Below are 16,877 nucleotides of genomic sequence, written 5' to 3' on the forward strand. Positions count from 1 at the left end.
ACTGGTTCTAATATTTTTTGTGGTATCTCTAGGCTTTTGTTATGTTTAAGATCATGTCGTCTGCACACAAATAATTTTCCTTCCTCCTTACTGATTTAAATGTCTTTTATTTCTTTTTATTGCCAAAGTTTGTGGGTACTTCTTCCAGTTGTAGGAGAATGCCTTTCCCTTCTTTTCTTCTGGGCTTTCACCTGCTGTAAGGATTCAGTTGACATAAGACTGATCTAAAGGGGAGAATAAATTTCCTTTTGCAAGTGCCTGGGCTTCCTAATAATATGGCACCCAGAGAATGAACAAAGCAGGTGGCACTTGTGACTTTCAGGCAACAAAACATTGGATTTGGCAAGAGTCAAGGCAAAGGTGTTGTTTTCGGGTATTTAATTAGTCAAGTAACTAGGTTTGTTTGCACATCCTTCTTGTCCCTGTGTTCCTTATTCTGGTGCTAAGGATGGTTCTCCCCTCCTGGTACAAGGAAGGGGAGTTTCCCAAGGGAGATTTATATCCTGCTTTCAAGGGACACAGGAGGGTCTGAGTGTCCTTGGACTGGCTGTTTCTCCCGTGACTTTCATCCAAATAAGGACTGTGACACGATGACATGGTTTGAGGCGGCATAGTTATTCTTCACGTTATCATGTGGAATACTTCTATTGGGGATGACCATCATTGCCTGATGTGGCAGGAATGGTTTTAGTAGTGGGCTCTCATAGTGGCCATGATCATGTGGAGGTAATTTCCTTCTCCTTTTTAATTGAGTTATTTTTAAATGATGAAGATGTGTTTTTTGTTCATGAAAAGACTGTGTCTAATGATTTTATGAATAAATTAAGGATGGCTTTGATTCAATCATTCCCTCTGCTAATGGAGGACATCACATTTTTGTATTTGTGTATGTTGAGGGAAACTTGCATCTCAGGGATGCATCACACTGGATTATCATGTATGATCCTTTCAGTGTGCTGTTGAATTCAGTAGGCTCGGACTTAATCAAGGAATTTTGCATGTATGTGTATCTGAGACACTGGCCTGTAGTTTCCCTTCTTGTGGTGTGTTTCTCTGGCTTTGTTGTGAGAGTAAAGGTGTCCTCATAAAGTGCATGTGGGATTGGTCTTTTTCATCAGCAATTTGTAATAGTTTGAGAAGTATTGGCATTAATTATTCTTTAAATATTGTAGAATTTTAGTAACGCCTTGTTTCTTTTTGGAGGGTGAAGGTTTTATATTAAGGATATCTTCTTACGAAGATATTGTTTTGTTCCTTTTGTATTTTGCATGGAAGAGTCTTGGTGGATTACATAATGCTAGAAAATGTGTAATTTGTTCTTGGTGATCTAATTGTTGACATGTAAATATCTAAGTTTTTCCTTTATGATCCTTTTCATGTGTTTAGTTCAGTTATGTCTCCTTTTTCAGTTCCGATCGCATTTGTTTGAATCTTACCTATTTCCCTAGGCTACCTATGTTTTTTAAATTTCACTTATCTTTCCAAATTCAAATTTTAATGAAGTTGATTTGTTTTCTGTATTTGTGATAGTCTTTTTTTCTCTGTTGTATCTTTTTATGTTAATTTTATATTTATCTTTTTATCTCAATGAAAATACCAATGCCTTTTTTTAAAGGAATCTGAAAAATATACTAATTCATATGTAACCACAAAACACATGGAAGTAAGAAACAAAATCATGAAGAGGAGAGAACCTGGAAGAAGGAGAACACTTCTTCCTTCTAAATATATTGCAGAGATACATTAACTCCAACAGTGTACTGCTGGCATGAAGTGAGTCATATAGACCAGTGGAGCTCATTACGGAGCCCAGAAGTAGAATTGTGCAGATGCAGTCAGCAAATCCTCCATGAGATTTCCAACAATGCACAGTGGGGAAAGGATTGTGTCTCTTAAACATGGTGTTGACTAGGGGCGCCTGGGTGGCTCAGTCAGCTAAGCATCCAACATCCAGTCACGTATTGTTGTCATGATTTGTGGGTTTGAGCCCCACATCAGGCTCTCTGCTGACAGCTCAGAGCCTGGATTCTGTGTCTGCCTCTATCCCTGTGCCTCCCCTGATCATGATCTGTCTCTCTCCCTCAAAAATAAAAGAAACATTACAAAATGGTGTTGATATACACATGCAAAATAATGACATTTGGCCGTAATCTTGCATCATACATATACGTCAACACAAACAAATCTCAAAATGGATTAAAGATTAAGCAGAACACCTGACCCAAAATGCCTTTGAAGAAAACACACAGGATAAACATCATGCCATTCTCTTGACAATGATTTATTTGATCCAAAAGCAAAATCACAGAGAACCATGGCAGACAAGGGGGACTGCATCAAACTAGAAAGGGGGCAAATCAAACAGTAGCAGGGTGAGAAGGCAGTCTATGAAATGGGAGACATTACATTAAAAATATTGAAAAGGAGTTAATATCCAAAATACAGGAGGGACTCCTTAACATCAATAGCAAAAATCACAATTATAATCATAACAGTAAGCACATCACCTGATTAAAATTTGGGTCAAACATGTAAATATCCATTTCGCTATTAAGGTTGAAAAAATGTCCATCCAGCATATGACTTGATGTTCATCATCACTAATCATCAGAGAATTCCATCCCCGATCCACTGAGATATCACTTCACAACTGATAGCAAGGCTATTATAAAATAAGGCAAACAGAACGAGAACATCTCAAATGTTGCTGAGGATGTGGAGAACAGACAATCCGAGAATTCACTTGATGGGAGTGCAACATAGTGTAGCCACTATGGAAAACTGCGGTGAAATAACCCACTAAACTGAGTTCCTAATCTGCTCCCATACAGTTGACTTCATGTCCAGCTGAGTGTGAGGAAGGTCTGGGCCTCATGTTCTGTGGAGAGGAGGTGCAGAGACAGGTGGATCCAGTGGATGATTCTTTAACTACTTCAGTAGAATGAACCCCTGGCTGACCATTTTGTAAGACTGACTCAGTGTGCCTCCCCACTGGTTGTCTCTGGCTTCCTGAACTGGATGGAGAACAAAAGGAGTGAAGGGTAGAAACTACTCTTTTCTCTCACAGGAACGTGTATATACTGAGAATCCTTGAGAGAAAGTCGCAGAGTTTATGAAGATGCTGTGGGGTTTCGACAACCACAAGGGTCTTTCCTCATGGTCTCTCTTCATGAGCATCAAAGGAAAACCTTAAGGAAAATAAAAGGAGAGAGGAACTGCTCAAATATATTAAATTTAGATCACTTGAATGAGTCAGTCTCCTCTGTTTGAAAATCACTTACATGTATCTTAAATGGTGGCCCGTGTACTTGTGAGGCACAGGTCTGTATATGAGTTGATTTATCCCCAAGCTTGGTCTCTGTCAAGGTCGGCACTACTATATGACTGTTCACTGTAAATGTTAGAAGACATCTGTGTTTGTAAATGGTTTGGGAAACAGTGTGTGCTGTTTACTGGTCAGCATGAAGTTTCCAGGGCGTGATGAGAAAGATGCTTCACAGGAAACCTGACCCTGAAACACTGGTTCTGGATATGAATTCTGAGACCTTGGGTGCCCCTTGGAGACCTGTGAATCTCCAGGTTACCTACGTGGCTCCTGGTGTCCTGTGCGTTCCTGATGACCTGAGTGCCCCCAGGTGAACTGAGTGGCAACTAGTGGCCTCAATGCCCCATGGAAACCTGAGCATCCCCCTGGAGGTCTGAGTGCTCCATGCAGAACTGAGCGACCCTGGTGTCCTCAGCTCCCCCCTGGTAACCTGAGCACCCCAGGAGATCTCAGTTACTCCTGGTGTCCTGAATGCCCCCTCATGACTTTTAGGTAACCTAAGGGCAAATTGCAATTTTTGGGCCCATGCTCAGCTCTCAGAAGTCCTTTGTGGTGTTTGAGACAGCTCTGTGGCTAGGCCTATCCTGTCCTGTTCACCCTTAGAGGCGGTTCTGATTGTGTGGCTTTTAACCCTGGGGGAACCTCCAAGGGTGTGGCCAGCACCTGCTTTATTGCTCTTCCTCTTGCCTAACAAACTGCCTAACTGATGGACATGTGGCTTGTGGTCTGGACCTTAGTATGTGAAATAGAATATAGGAAAATATGTGAACTACATGATAGTATATGAACCATCCACTGCATCCACTGTGGTTGGTGGATCCAATTCCACCAGAAATTACTGGTTGAGATGGAGAACCCCAAGATGCTGCCAGCGAGGTTCAGGGTGTGCAAGGCACTCACCAGTTGGGTGTGAACCCTGCAGCTACACCTGGGACAGGACCCCTGGGGACAAGGAGACTCAGCCCGGGCCAGTCACCAGCAGTCACAACCATTCCCATCATCCCACATCTGACATCTGAAACTCTCACCTTTGGTACCTCTCACCAGGCACAAGGAAGGCCCTACAGTCTCTTCTTTGTCTTGAATACAGTTCTGCCTTCCGTAGGGACTTCAGCTCTCTCTGAGGAGAGAGCTGTGGGCTCCCACACCCTGAGATTGGAGTTTACTCTAGATCTTGAGAAGTTTGCCTGTGTTGGAGGGAGCATGTCCTTACAAGTGGACAAAAATTGAGTCAGGCTCCCCTTGTCCTTCCAGGTCCACCTGTGGGCAACTCCTTTTGGATCTGCAGGCTTGTTGGTCCTCAGTCAAGGCAACACTTAGTCTATGAATTGTGTTGGAGGCAGGTCAAGTGATGGCCTCACCTTTCTGATCAGATAGTGAACAAATGAGTGGATCACAATTCACTATACTCTATCTGTCCAAAAGATATTTGAAGGGATCCATATTTTCTCCAGAAAACTTTCCAAATCAAGTCTTTAAATACATTCAATTTTAACAGTCATTCCTCACATACCTGCATAGGAAAAATCTATATTGATGTCCAGTCTGGTGTAAATATAACAAGCAAAGGACCCTTGTTCCCAGGATCACATTTCTTTTCGTTTCCACACTGATGTATTAACCTCACCTGACAACTACCTGCAAAGCATGGGCACACCTGGAGACTTCTGATCTTGATGGTTCTCTGCTGATGGGGTTTGCTTCCTCAGTCATCTGCAAAGCTTGGAAGCACTGCCGACATCTTTAAGTGCACAGACACCAAGACATGGACACCTTTCTGTCACCTGCAGATATGATTCCCATGCATGGCTGGTGTCTCCATCTCCTGAGAAATCCCCATCGAACACAAGGGGCTGTTAACTCAGGGAGGAGGCCCAGATGTCACAGAAAAGTTGGGGACTGTTCACTGATATGGCACAGAGACCATCAGTATCTGAGGTAAAATGTTAATGGCACTAAAACAACCACATTAATGAAAATGGATTGGCTGACCTGGACATCATTGGAATCTAAAAATCCGGAGCTGGGGGCCTGGGTGGCTCAGTTGGTTAAGCGTCCGACTTCCGGTCAGGTCATGATCTCGCGGTCTGTGAGTTCGAGCCCCGCGTCAGGCTCTGTGCTGACAGCTCGGAGCCTGGAGCCTGTTTCCAATTCTGTGTCTCCCTCTCTCTCTGACCCTCCCCCATTCATGCTCTGTCTCTCTCTGTCTCAAAAATAAATAAACGTTAAAAAAAATTTTTTTAATAAAAATAAAAAAACATAAAAAAATAAAATAAAAATCCGGAGCCTAAAGAAATTGTAGAAAATGTGTTCATAGTCCTGAAGGCATGTGCCAAGAGGATAAATGCTGACTTAGCTGAATAGACTTCAAATAGAGATTAGAATGCTAGATATTAGATAGATGATAAGTGGATAGGTGATAGATGATAGAGGGTAGATAGATGATAGATAGATAATAGATACTTTTATGTTATATTAAAGTCATTATAGAGGAGTCACATCATTATGAATGTATTTGAATGAAATTACCCACTATTGGCAATATTTTTTAAAAGACCATAATTTCATACGGAAAAGAATATTTGACACCAACTTTAGATATACAAAAGAAATAATTATGACTTCAATATTTTCTGAATACAGCTTCCACATAGGGTTGCACATGCCTCCTTGTAGATTCCTCCTCCCTCTGGGGCTTTGGCTTCCATTCCCATTTGTTCCCAGGGTCTCCCTTCCCAGGATGTCCTGAGCTCTGGGATGTGCAGGGACAAGAGCTCTGTCCTGGATCTGGACCATAGTCCCTCTGGCCTAACATTTACAGCTCCTTCCAGGCCCTTGCTTAACCACCAGGCTTCTGCCCCCCAGGCTCCCTCCCTGCATCCACCACCTGCCAGCCTCCTTGTGGACTCTTCCATTCATTTCCTGTGGATTTAACAACAGTTTGTTAGGCTGGCAGGTCTCCTAATAATAATTCGCATTGAGGAAAGAACTGTATAGGTAAAACATGACAGACTCTCTCCACAATAGCCTTGAGTTCATTCCCATGATGTTATTATTTTGCACCCCATCTCAGGCCCTTGACCCCACATTCTTGCATTAGAAAGGGTCACTTTCATGAACCGAACTAAATCTGTCCCCCCTACAAAACTGGTCCATCCTATCTATCTACTCTATATGGTCATCAGACAACCACCAAGCTAAAAAGGAACACAATACAGAGTGTGAAGACATAGTATTTATAGAAATAATTTTATAAAATTTTATCTAATCAAAGTAATGAGATATTTACAGACGTAACTTAAATATGGCAAATGACCATGTTTATTATAAGATTCTATGAGTTTAGATGAACATAATCAGTTACAGGACAACCAAATAACCACAGGTCAAAGAAATGTATCATTCTCAGGTCTATCCAAACCCTTTCCTTTGCACACCAATCAGTTTCCTATCTCTCCCTTTCTCTCTGGGCCTCGTGTGTTCTCTGTCTCAAAAATAAATAAACACTACAAAAATAAAGATACGTACAGGTCAGTGATATTTAATGGAGAACCCAGAAATAATCCCCTTCATCTTTGGTCAACTGAATTTTGACAAGAGCAGACAACATGACATTGGGGAACAAATGGTCTTTTTAATAAAGGGTGCTAGACAGCTGGCTATCCATGTGCATAGGAATGAAATTGCGTCCAGACCTCACACCATATATAAACATCAAATCAAAATGGATCAACATTTTAAATGTAAAATTATGACCTCTGGAAGCAATATATCGAGATAAATCTTCATGACCATTGGGTTTAGCAATGCTGTTAGAGATGACACCAAAGCACAAGCAAGGAAACAAAAAGTAGATAAATTTAGTTTTCTCAACATTAGAAATCTTTGTACACCAGAAGATGCTATCCCCAAAGTGAAAAGACAAAGCCTAATGGAAGACAATATTTGCACAGTATTTTTCTGGTAAGAGCCTGTTATGAAGAATGTATAAAGAGTTTTTACAACTCATCAAAAAAAGACAACCCAATTTTTAATATGGACAAAGGGTTTGGCTATATCGTTCCCCAGTGCAATCATACAAATGGTGAATACCACTTGAAAAGATGTTAAACATCAATTGTCCTTATGGAAATGGAGATTTAAACCACAGTGAGATACCCTTTTACACGCACTAAAAATGATCTAATCAATAAAACTGCAAAATAACAAATGTTGGTAAAGATGTTGAGAAATTGGAACCCTTCAACCTTGCTTGTGGAAATGTAAAATGGTGGAGACTATGTGTAAAATAGTTTGGCAATTCCCCCCCCCAATAAAAGATAAAAACATAGAATTACCATATGGCCCAACAATACTACTCCTAGATGTATATCTCGAAGAATTGAAAACAGTTGTTTAAACAAAGTGCATGTGCACATACATAGCAGCACTGTTCACAATAGCCAAATTGTAGAAACTGTGCAAATGCCTATCGGTGTGTGAATGGATAAACAACCTGGGGCAGACCCTTAAACAGGAATATTATTCTGTCATACAAAGAAACAAAGTAAAATGTTGTGGCTGTAGAGAATACTGGTTTCTCAGAAAGCTATCACAGAACTCCACATCTGCACTTACATCTGGAAATTTAAAGCAAAGCCTTGAGCAGGTATTCATGTTCCCGTATTCATAGCCGCTTCTTCACAACAGCCAAAAGATGGAAGCCACCCAAGTAACTATTCACAGATGAGTAAATAAACAAAATGTAGTATATACACAATGGAATATGATTCAGCCTTAAAAAGGAAGCGAGTTCTGACACACAGTAGCACACCGACTGAATTTGGCAGTCATTATGCTGAGTGAAATGAGCCAGTGACAGAAGGAAAATACAGTATGGTTCCACTTAAGTGAGGTGTCCAGAAAAGTCATACTCAGAGACACCAAGTAGAATGTGGCTGTAGGGTCCGAGGGGAAAGGGGAATTGGGATTTAGGCTTTAACAGATACAGAGTTTCCCCCAGGGAACATGACAACGTTCTGGAGATGGATGTACAACAGTGTGAATGTAGTTAATACCAGACAACTGTATGCCTAAAGTGACTTACGTGGTAAATGTTATGTTACGTACATTTAATCAGAACTTAAAAAGGAAGGACTGATACACGTCACAACATGGGTGAATGCAGAAAACATCCTCAGTGACAGAAGCCATCCAAAAAGGCCACTCAGGAACCATCTTGCTCTTTTTTTTTTTTTTAACATTTATTATTTATTGCTGAAAAAGAGAGACAGAGTCAGGTCATGATAGCGGGAGGGGCAGAGCAAGAGGGAGACACACAATCTGAAGCAATCTGCAGGCTCTGAGCTGTTAGCACAGAGCACAAAGCAGGCGCTGGAACCCATCAATTGGAGATCATGACCTGAAGTGAACTAGGCCTTTAGCAGACTGAGACCCCAGGCGCCCCAGGAATCACCTTGCTCTTTAAATCCCCCCAGGTTACACAGATAGGGGAACGTCTCCGGAGCACTTCCCCAAAATAAACCAGATCAGAATGGGAAAAGACATTTCACAGTGGGGCAGGTGGGGACACTTGAAGTGGGTCTGTGGTCTGGGTTCTAATGTGGAAACGCAGGGATTTCCTCATTTGGCGTTCTGTGGTGGTTTCTCAGGAGGGCGTCCCCGTTTGGGTTAAAACGCACCAAAGTATCTCATGTGAAGTGGCAAACGCGGCAAAGAAACCAGCGTCCAGGTAAAGCGTATTTGCGCTGCTGTGACACGTTCACTGCACGTCTGAAGTCACAGAGTAAAGTACTCCTCCAAACAACAGTGTCAGCCCCACATGACAGAAGCAAGAGAGGGGTCAAACGCTGTGACGCAGGCCCACGCCCAGACCCAGCTCACCCAGGCGGAGAGGCCACGGGCCCTGCAGGAGGCAGCACGTGAGCCAGAGGCACGTGGGAGGGTTCAATTGGTGGCCACGTGTCTTGGGTGCAGCGGAAGCAGTGGGATTTGGAATTCCGGTTGTCCACAAGACGCCACGAATAAGCTGTTAGAACTGCGAAAACCAATGAAGGGACATCTCACCGAAGTGGACTCGGGAGGCGGGGAGGGGAGGCTGGAAGGCGGAGCCCAGCACCCAGGGTCAGGCTCCGGAACTACCCATGGCTACAGACCCAAGATTAGAACCCTCGGCGGAGAGAAGCCCCAGGCTCAGGCCCCGCCAGGGGGAGCTGTGCCCTGCGGCCCCTACAGGAAACCCACCGCGCCTGCAGCTGGGCCCGGGAGGCGCCTGCTCGCCCTGCAGCCCTGCTTTCCTCCTGCGGACCTCGCTTCAAAATCACCCTCCCAACTTCCTCTTCTCCGGAAACAGCGTTCCTCTCCGTGTGCTCCCCACCCGGCCGCGGTTCTGCCACAGCTTGCTGGGCCCGGATGGCAATTCTCCGCTACTCCTGAATAAACCCCCTTTTGCTGGTAATGTAACTGGCGGCGTTGTTTCCAAGGGCAACGGAAGGATAAACGAGGACACTCGCGGGATAGGAGATCAGCACGCACACACCACGTGCACGTCTGCAGGCTCCTGACGACCTTTCGGAAAGAGCAAGGAAGAGACGGTGCCATTTACAACCGCCGCAGAAGGAACGACGTGCCACAGAGGAAATCTGAGCAAGGAGGTGGCAGGCCTGCTGTCCCAGGACAGGGCGCTGGGGACAGAAACGGAGGAAGACGCACGGGGGCGGAGAGCGGCTCTGTGCTCCTGGCCGCGGAGGAACCGACCCCGTGAGCACGTCTGTCCTGCCCGGAGCGACCTGCAGCTCCGGGGTGTCGCACCGAACTCCCCACGGCGCCGTCGCAGACTCGGGAGGGACACGCCGCCCCGCGCGGAGGCTGAAGGGACCCGCGAGGCCAGAGCGGCGGGAGTGCAAGCTCCGCCAGGGGACCCCGCTCCTGGACCGCGAACCGCATGAGGAAGCGGCGGGAACCGAGTGGGCGCGGAGCAGGAACACGGCCGCGCGGCCCCGCCGCCCGGCGCCGGTGAGGTAAGCCCCGCGGGGGACACGGTGTCACCGCGCACGACGCCGCGCAGGGTCCTTTCCCCCCAGGGTCTGGGGAACACCGCTGCCCTCAGCCTCCAGGTTCCGGAAGCTCCTCCTCCCGGGGCCTGGCTTTCTCCTCACCTGCTCCTGCCTTGGCGGGACGTGAGGAGACCGGGTTCTTGTCCGTGTGGACGCGGGGGCAAGACCCCCTGAATCCTCCACAGCAGGTCCTGAGGAGACCGGGGTCTTGTCCGTGTGGACACGGGGCCACGTCCCCCTGAATCCTCCACAGTGGGTCCTGAGGAGACCGGGTTCTTGTCCGTGTGGACGCGGGGCCACGTCCCCCTGAATCCTCCACAGCGGGTCCTGAGGAGACCGGGTTCTTGTCCGTGTGGACGCGGGGCCACGTGCCGCTGAATCCTCCACAGCGGGTCCTGAGGAGACCGGGTTTTTGTCCGTGTGGACGCGGGGCCACGTCCCACTGATTCCTCCACAGCGGGTCCTGAGAGGACCGGGTTCTTGTCCGTGTGGACGTAGGCATTCGTCCCCCTGAATCCTCCACAGCGGGTCCTGAGGAGACCGGGTTCTTATCCGTGTGGACGCGGGGCCACGTCCCCCTGAATCCTCCACAGCGGGTCCTGAGAGGACCGGGTTCTTGTCCGTGTGGACTCGGTGCAACGTCCCCCTGAATCCTCCACAGGGGGTCCTGAGAGGACCGGGTTCTTGTCCGTGTGGACGTAGGCATTCGTCCCCCTGAATCCTCCACAGCGGGTCCTGAGGAGACCGGGTTCTTGTCCGTGTGGACGCGGGGCCACGTCCCCCTGAATCCTCCACAGCGGGTCCTGAGAGGACCGGGTTCTTGTCCGTGTGGACGCGGGGCCACGTCCCCTGAATCCTCCACAGCGGGTTCTGAGGAGACCGGGTTCTTGTCCGTGTGGACGCGGGGCCACGTCCCCCTGAATCTTCCACAGCGGGTCTGAGGAGACCGGGTTCTTGTCCGTGTGGACACAGGCCTGGTCCTCCCGAATCCTCCACAGCGGGTCCTGACGAAACCGGGTTCTTTTCGGGGTGTACACGGGCCCTCGGCTTCCCGAATCCTCCTCAGCGGGTCCTGTGGAGACCGGGCTCTTGTCATTGTGGACGCGGGGCTATGTCCCCCTGAATTCTCTACAGTGGGTCCTGAGGAGACCGGGTTCTTCTCAGTGTGGATGCAGGGCCACGTCCCCCAGTGTGGACGCAGGGCCACATCCCCCTGAATCCTCCACAGCGGGTCCTGAGGAGACCGGGTTCTTCTCAGTGTGGACGCGGGGCCACGTGCCCCTGAATCCTCCACAGTGGGTCCTGAGGAGACTGGGTTCTTGTCTCTGTGGACACGGGCCCTTGTTTCCCCGAAGTCTCCACAGCGGATTCTGATGAAACCGGGTTCTTGTCGGTATGGACGCGGGCCCTCCTCTTCCCGAATCCTCCACAGTCGGTCCTGACGAAACCGGGTTCTTGTCGGTGTGGACACGGGCCCTCATCCCCCCGAAGTCTCCACAGAAGGTCCTGTGGAGACCGCGTTCTTCTCGGTTTGGACGCGGGGCCAGGTCCCCCTGAATCCTCCACAGTGGGTCCTGAGGAGACCGGGTTCTTGTCCGTCTGGACGCAGGTCCAGGTCCTCCCGAATCCTCCAGAGCGGGTCCTGAAAAGCCGGATTCTTGTTGGTGTGGACACGGGACCTTGTCCGCCCAAAGGCTCCACAACGGATGCTGAGGAGACCGGGTTCTTGTCGGTTCGGACGTGGGCCCTAGTCCAACCCAAGACTCCACAGCGGGTCCTGTAGAGACTGGGTTCTTCTGGGTTTGGACACAGGCCCTAGACCTCCCGAATCCTCCACAGCGGGTCCTGACGAAACCAGTTCTGGTAGGCATGGACGCGGGCCCTCCTCTGCCGGAAGTCTCCACAGTGGGTCCTGAGATCAGGTTCTTGTCATGTGGTAGGAACCTATGTCGTCCTGTTCCCCCACTGTGAATGTAATGGCACAGACTTAAGATCAGAGTGGTCCTTCATGAAGAGCTCCTTAGATTGTGTTGTCAAGCGCCTGTCCTCCAGGTTGGAAATGGTCAAGGGATCTTGGGCTCATGACACAAGGCAAAAAAAAAAACAAAAACCCCACACTCTTTGAATTGTCCCCATTCTATCTTATAGTTGGATGGCGTCACCTGGGCTTGACCTCTCTCAGTGGGCCTGTGCTGCCATGCCATAAAAATCCAAGTCCCAGGAATCAGAGCTTCTTTCTTCCTACCTCTGTGGGCTCTGGGGGCTTGGGGAGCGTCTTCCTCAGAGCCTTCCCCCCTTTTATTTTGTCTGTGTCTCCTGCCCTGTGCCTTGGCGTGCTTGTCATGGTCTTTTGATAGAGTGGAAAGTCTGGAGGCTCCTCTAGGGTGTCTCTGTAAACAGGCTGTGGATACTTTGAGTTTTTCAGTGAATGATGACTTTGGCGGTCTTGGACCAATCCAGTCAGCTGCAGCATGTCAAGTGCTGTAAGCAATAGCTCGGAGCCAATGACGAAGACCACAAAAGCCAATCAATGTCCTTGTCTCCCTCCCTTTGGACAAATGATTCTAGGAAGCCTTGCATTTCCATGATGGTATGGTGCCTGTCACCATTTCTGTCTCTCACGCTGGTCCTTGGACATGTAGGTGTAGTGGATCGTGACAGGGAAAATCTGGGATAGAAGTTATTTCTTCCCAGAGTCGTGTTCTGTGGCCTCCCACACTGAGGTGTCCCACCCAATACCTGACAGGTGGGGAGCCATTGGCGACAGCACCGAGGATTGCAGCCACTAAGGGGAGCTTGCCTTGGCCAAGTCCTCCACCCTAGGTGCCATGATGCTCCTTGTAGATTTGCCTCCATCACTAGCTAGGGCTGGCTAATCAAGCACAACACCATGGTGCTGGCTGCAACACAGTGGACCAAGCAGCTGGCGTCTTTTTCGACACTAATCTAGGAACACTGTCCTCGGTGCCCACCTCCTTTGGAGATAAATAGGAAATGCACACCCCTGCACCCCCTGACTGGTGCCTGCTTGTTGGTCTCTGCAGGGAGTCTGACCTTTTATGGCACTGATAATTTAGGGTGAGGGTTTCTGGCAACACCTGGCATAAGCCCAAATCAAAGCTACAGACCACCAGCAAGCACCAGCTCCTTCCCACAGCAGCTGAGACGTGAGGGTGAGGAATGAGTGAGCCATTCTTAGGTCTAAGGCATTGTAGGGGAGCATCAGCTAGGCTCCCATTCCCATCCTTGGGGATAAATGTATTGTGGGACCTCAGCTTCTGGACTGAATTAAGAACATGTAGACTGTGACCTGCTGAAGGAAGTGGCAAAAGCTAGTCACAGCGGGTGACAGGCAGGTCCCAAGTCATCTGAGCTCTTGCTTGGGGTACATGAGATGTTCGGGCCCCTTGTGACTGAAGGTGGGGTTTCAGTACACCCCCAAGAAAGGAAATGGAAGCACAGGATTTATGACTTACAGAGCCCAGAACAAGAGGGCACAAGGACCAGGGAAGGGCAGGCCTCCATCCCACATTCGCAATGATCAAGACATAGAAAACAGGGTAGCAAGTACAGGATTTCTTGGGAGTGGATGGGGCTGATTTCGCTAACTTTCACAGGCTCACCTCTGTGTTATTCTAGAAGGTGCTTGGAAAACCAAAGCGGGTATCCTAGGCGGATTCTTATCTACAGTTAAACTCACTGAAAAGTAGGCAAGAGAAAGAGAGCAGGGATTCATGTTCACCGAGCTCCCTCTAGATGCCAGAGTCATCCATAGGCACTTGTGCCTACCTTTCTGATTGATTTATGGGGTGCTCCTTTCAGCCTCATGGTCTCAGTCTCCCACATTTGGAAATTTGCTCTCCAGAGAGGCACAGCTTGCACTAGGTGGAACCTAATGCCAGTCCCCTTCCCTCACAGCCTGCAGACACCCCCGTGTGGGACACTCTGTATGGGTGGGTGGTAGCCCTCCATTATCCTGAACCCACCTGGGACTGGGGGAAGACAGATTACCTGGAGAATGAGAGACTTTTCAGTCCACAACAGCGCAGTTTTGGAGAAAACTCATGAAGTTGCCAATAAAGGAGCTTGTGTCAACTTCTCTTAATTCTGGAAGCAGACACTTCCGCTCATGACTCAGCTGTGACTCAGGTCCTCTTCCCAGAAACTAAGGCTCAGGTTGGGCTCTTACTGCCTCAAAAACTATATAAAGGCTACAAGCATGCAGTTTTCAAGTTTTATTTCAGAGTGCTGGTCGGTGACCCATGAGAGACCTGGTGTCAGAGCTGTGATGTGCCTGAGGACCCCTGTGTCTCCCACGGACCCTTGGAAACATGGATGTCAGCTGTGCCGCCTCATTACTGTATTTTTACAGATGCACCAGATGCATTGTCTATAGTTGTTCAGGGGTCTGGAGGCTAAACTATGGATTGTCTTCTCCAAAAATCTCTTCCTTAACTTTCTCTGTGTTTATAGTTCTGACATTTCCAGAAACAAGGAGGAATGCAGCTATTAGGGCATAAATGTGACCAAAAACCACTCTGAGATATACCATGGATTCATGACTTTGCCTGACTGAATTCTTCTTGGAGGGGTCCACAGTCTGTGCTCCCACCAGTGCCTTGTCCGTGCACCATGGAGGATCCCAGCCTATGTGGCAGTGGCAGTTCCTATTATGGTTGCACATCCCTCTGTGACTGCATTTCTCTGGGATACAGTCATAATTCAGCTGAGCCCCACTGCCATTGGAGTAGGTATCCTGACAGAACTTTCCAGAAGCACAGTAAGTACCAGTTCTCACATGACCAATCTAGGTTGTTCCTGTGCTACGATGTGAATCCAGCCCCAAACATCAGAACCCAGGATCTCAGACAGATGGAATCCAACATGCTCTTGCAGCTGAGGGAGATGTGTGACATTCCTACACTGCAGCCTTCCACACGGCACGCCTGTATGGGAACAGGTTCAGCGTTGAATTCCCCGGGGTCGTCTGCAGTGTCCATGTCGACTGCCTTTGTGATTTATGGTATAGCAGACATCTTCACCTTTCCAGAATTTCTGCCAAAGCTTTCTTGGCAGTGAATAGTGCGGTCAGTGCAGTTTCCATGATAGCAGCATCCCTCTTCAGTGCACGCGGTTCCATCTTGCATATGGAAGTCATCAGAGTATGGCAAGTTCACCCCATGGCAGGACTCTGGAAGATCATGTATATTTTGGATTGGTCTGCAGAGTGTCCTAGCAGCGGAGTTGGCTCAGTCTGTATAGCGTCTGCCTGTATTACATTTGCCCCCAGGGGTTAAGGTACAATCACGCATACAGCCTAGATTGCTGTAGCACTGGTTGAATGAACCGCAGTCACACTGCTTTCCTGGATCCACTATGTAGTTTCCATAATGATAGTGGGTCAGGCTTTTACTTAAATGCACATTTCAATGTTGAACATGCACTTGCCTGTTCCACAATTCATTATGTGCTGCATATGAATGAAGGAACAGTTACTGAAAGCTTCCATTATACCAGCTAGTTGGGTCCTAAGGCAGCTGGACCTTTTTTGGCAAGCACATTCATCAGTGTCAATGCACAAGCCACAATTTCTTGCCATCTGATGTGTTGCTATGACAGACAAGAGTAAATAATGTCTGCCTAAATAACTCAAAATGATGGCATATAACCCATTGGTGGATGGCATATAGAATATACAACTGGAGTACAATGGACCTCATGGGGCCCATCTCAAATCACATTTAGGGTGAATGTGTTTTAAGAAATCAAAAATACTTTGACTCATACTACTGAAGAGAAAAAAGGACTCTGATGTGACACATAATTGCCCGTGTGAGCTTGATGTCTCTCACTATAAATGACCATGAAACCAATAACTTACATCAATACCATGAAATATTGACTCAATTAAGCTAACTAGCCTTATTAGGAATTGGGCACCTTTTTCCACGTGGTTAACACACTATACATTGTTTTGAAACTGAGAACAAGTCCTTTGAAAATTCCGTGATGGTATGAACAGAACTTACTAGAGATCCTTGGGGCTGCACTGGCATTTCCTTGAGGAACACGGGGTCCCCTGTCCTCCTTATATCCTAGGTTATAAGTGGTCCCATTGCACAGATGTCTGCGACTCTCTGAGAAACAAAGTGTTCAAACCATTGGAAGTCACCGAGGGGTCTCATTTGATAGGCAGGTTAATCCAACTTCATGATATCTTCAAGGCTGCCATAGCCTGTGTCAATTGTGACCATGGAAAAAGGAATCTCCTCCAGGTAGCCGAGGTAGTAACAGTCTGGAGGCATGAAGGGGTAGTCCATCTGCAAGGCTCCCTGAGCATCCTGAGTCAACATCAGCAGAGTCTGGACCAAAAGAGTTTCTTGTGTCGCATGTGCGTAACATGTCTCTTGCCCCCAAAACGCAGGCTATAGGACAGACAGCCAGGCATCTGAATGCCCTTGCTGTGGTTCGGCTCCTTCTTGGGAATTACCACCTCA

General features: G+C 47.7%; 1 gene segment (V, D, J or C); it reads right to left on the reverse strand.

Moving 5' to 3' along the window:
* The window catches only part of LOC125168481 (immunoglobulin delta heavy chain-like), a 724,259-nt gene that overhangs the window by 691,776 nt on the left and 15,606 nt on the right, over positions 1 to 16,877 (reverse strand). The window contains 2 exon segments of the C gene segment in view: positions 14,340 to 14,346; positions 15,739 to 15,745. Of these exon segments, the coding sequence occupies positions 14,340 to 14,346; positions 15,739 to 15,745 (14 nt within the window).

The sequence above is a fragment of the Prionailurus viverrinus genome, chromosome B3 (genome assembly GCF_022837055.1).
Source record: "Prionailurus viverrinus isolate Anna chromosome B3, UM_Priviv_1.0, whole genome shotgun sequence".
NCBI classification, from domain to species: Eukaryota; Metazoa; Chordata; class Mammalia; order Carnivora; family Felidae; genus Prionailurus; species Prionailurus viverrinus.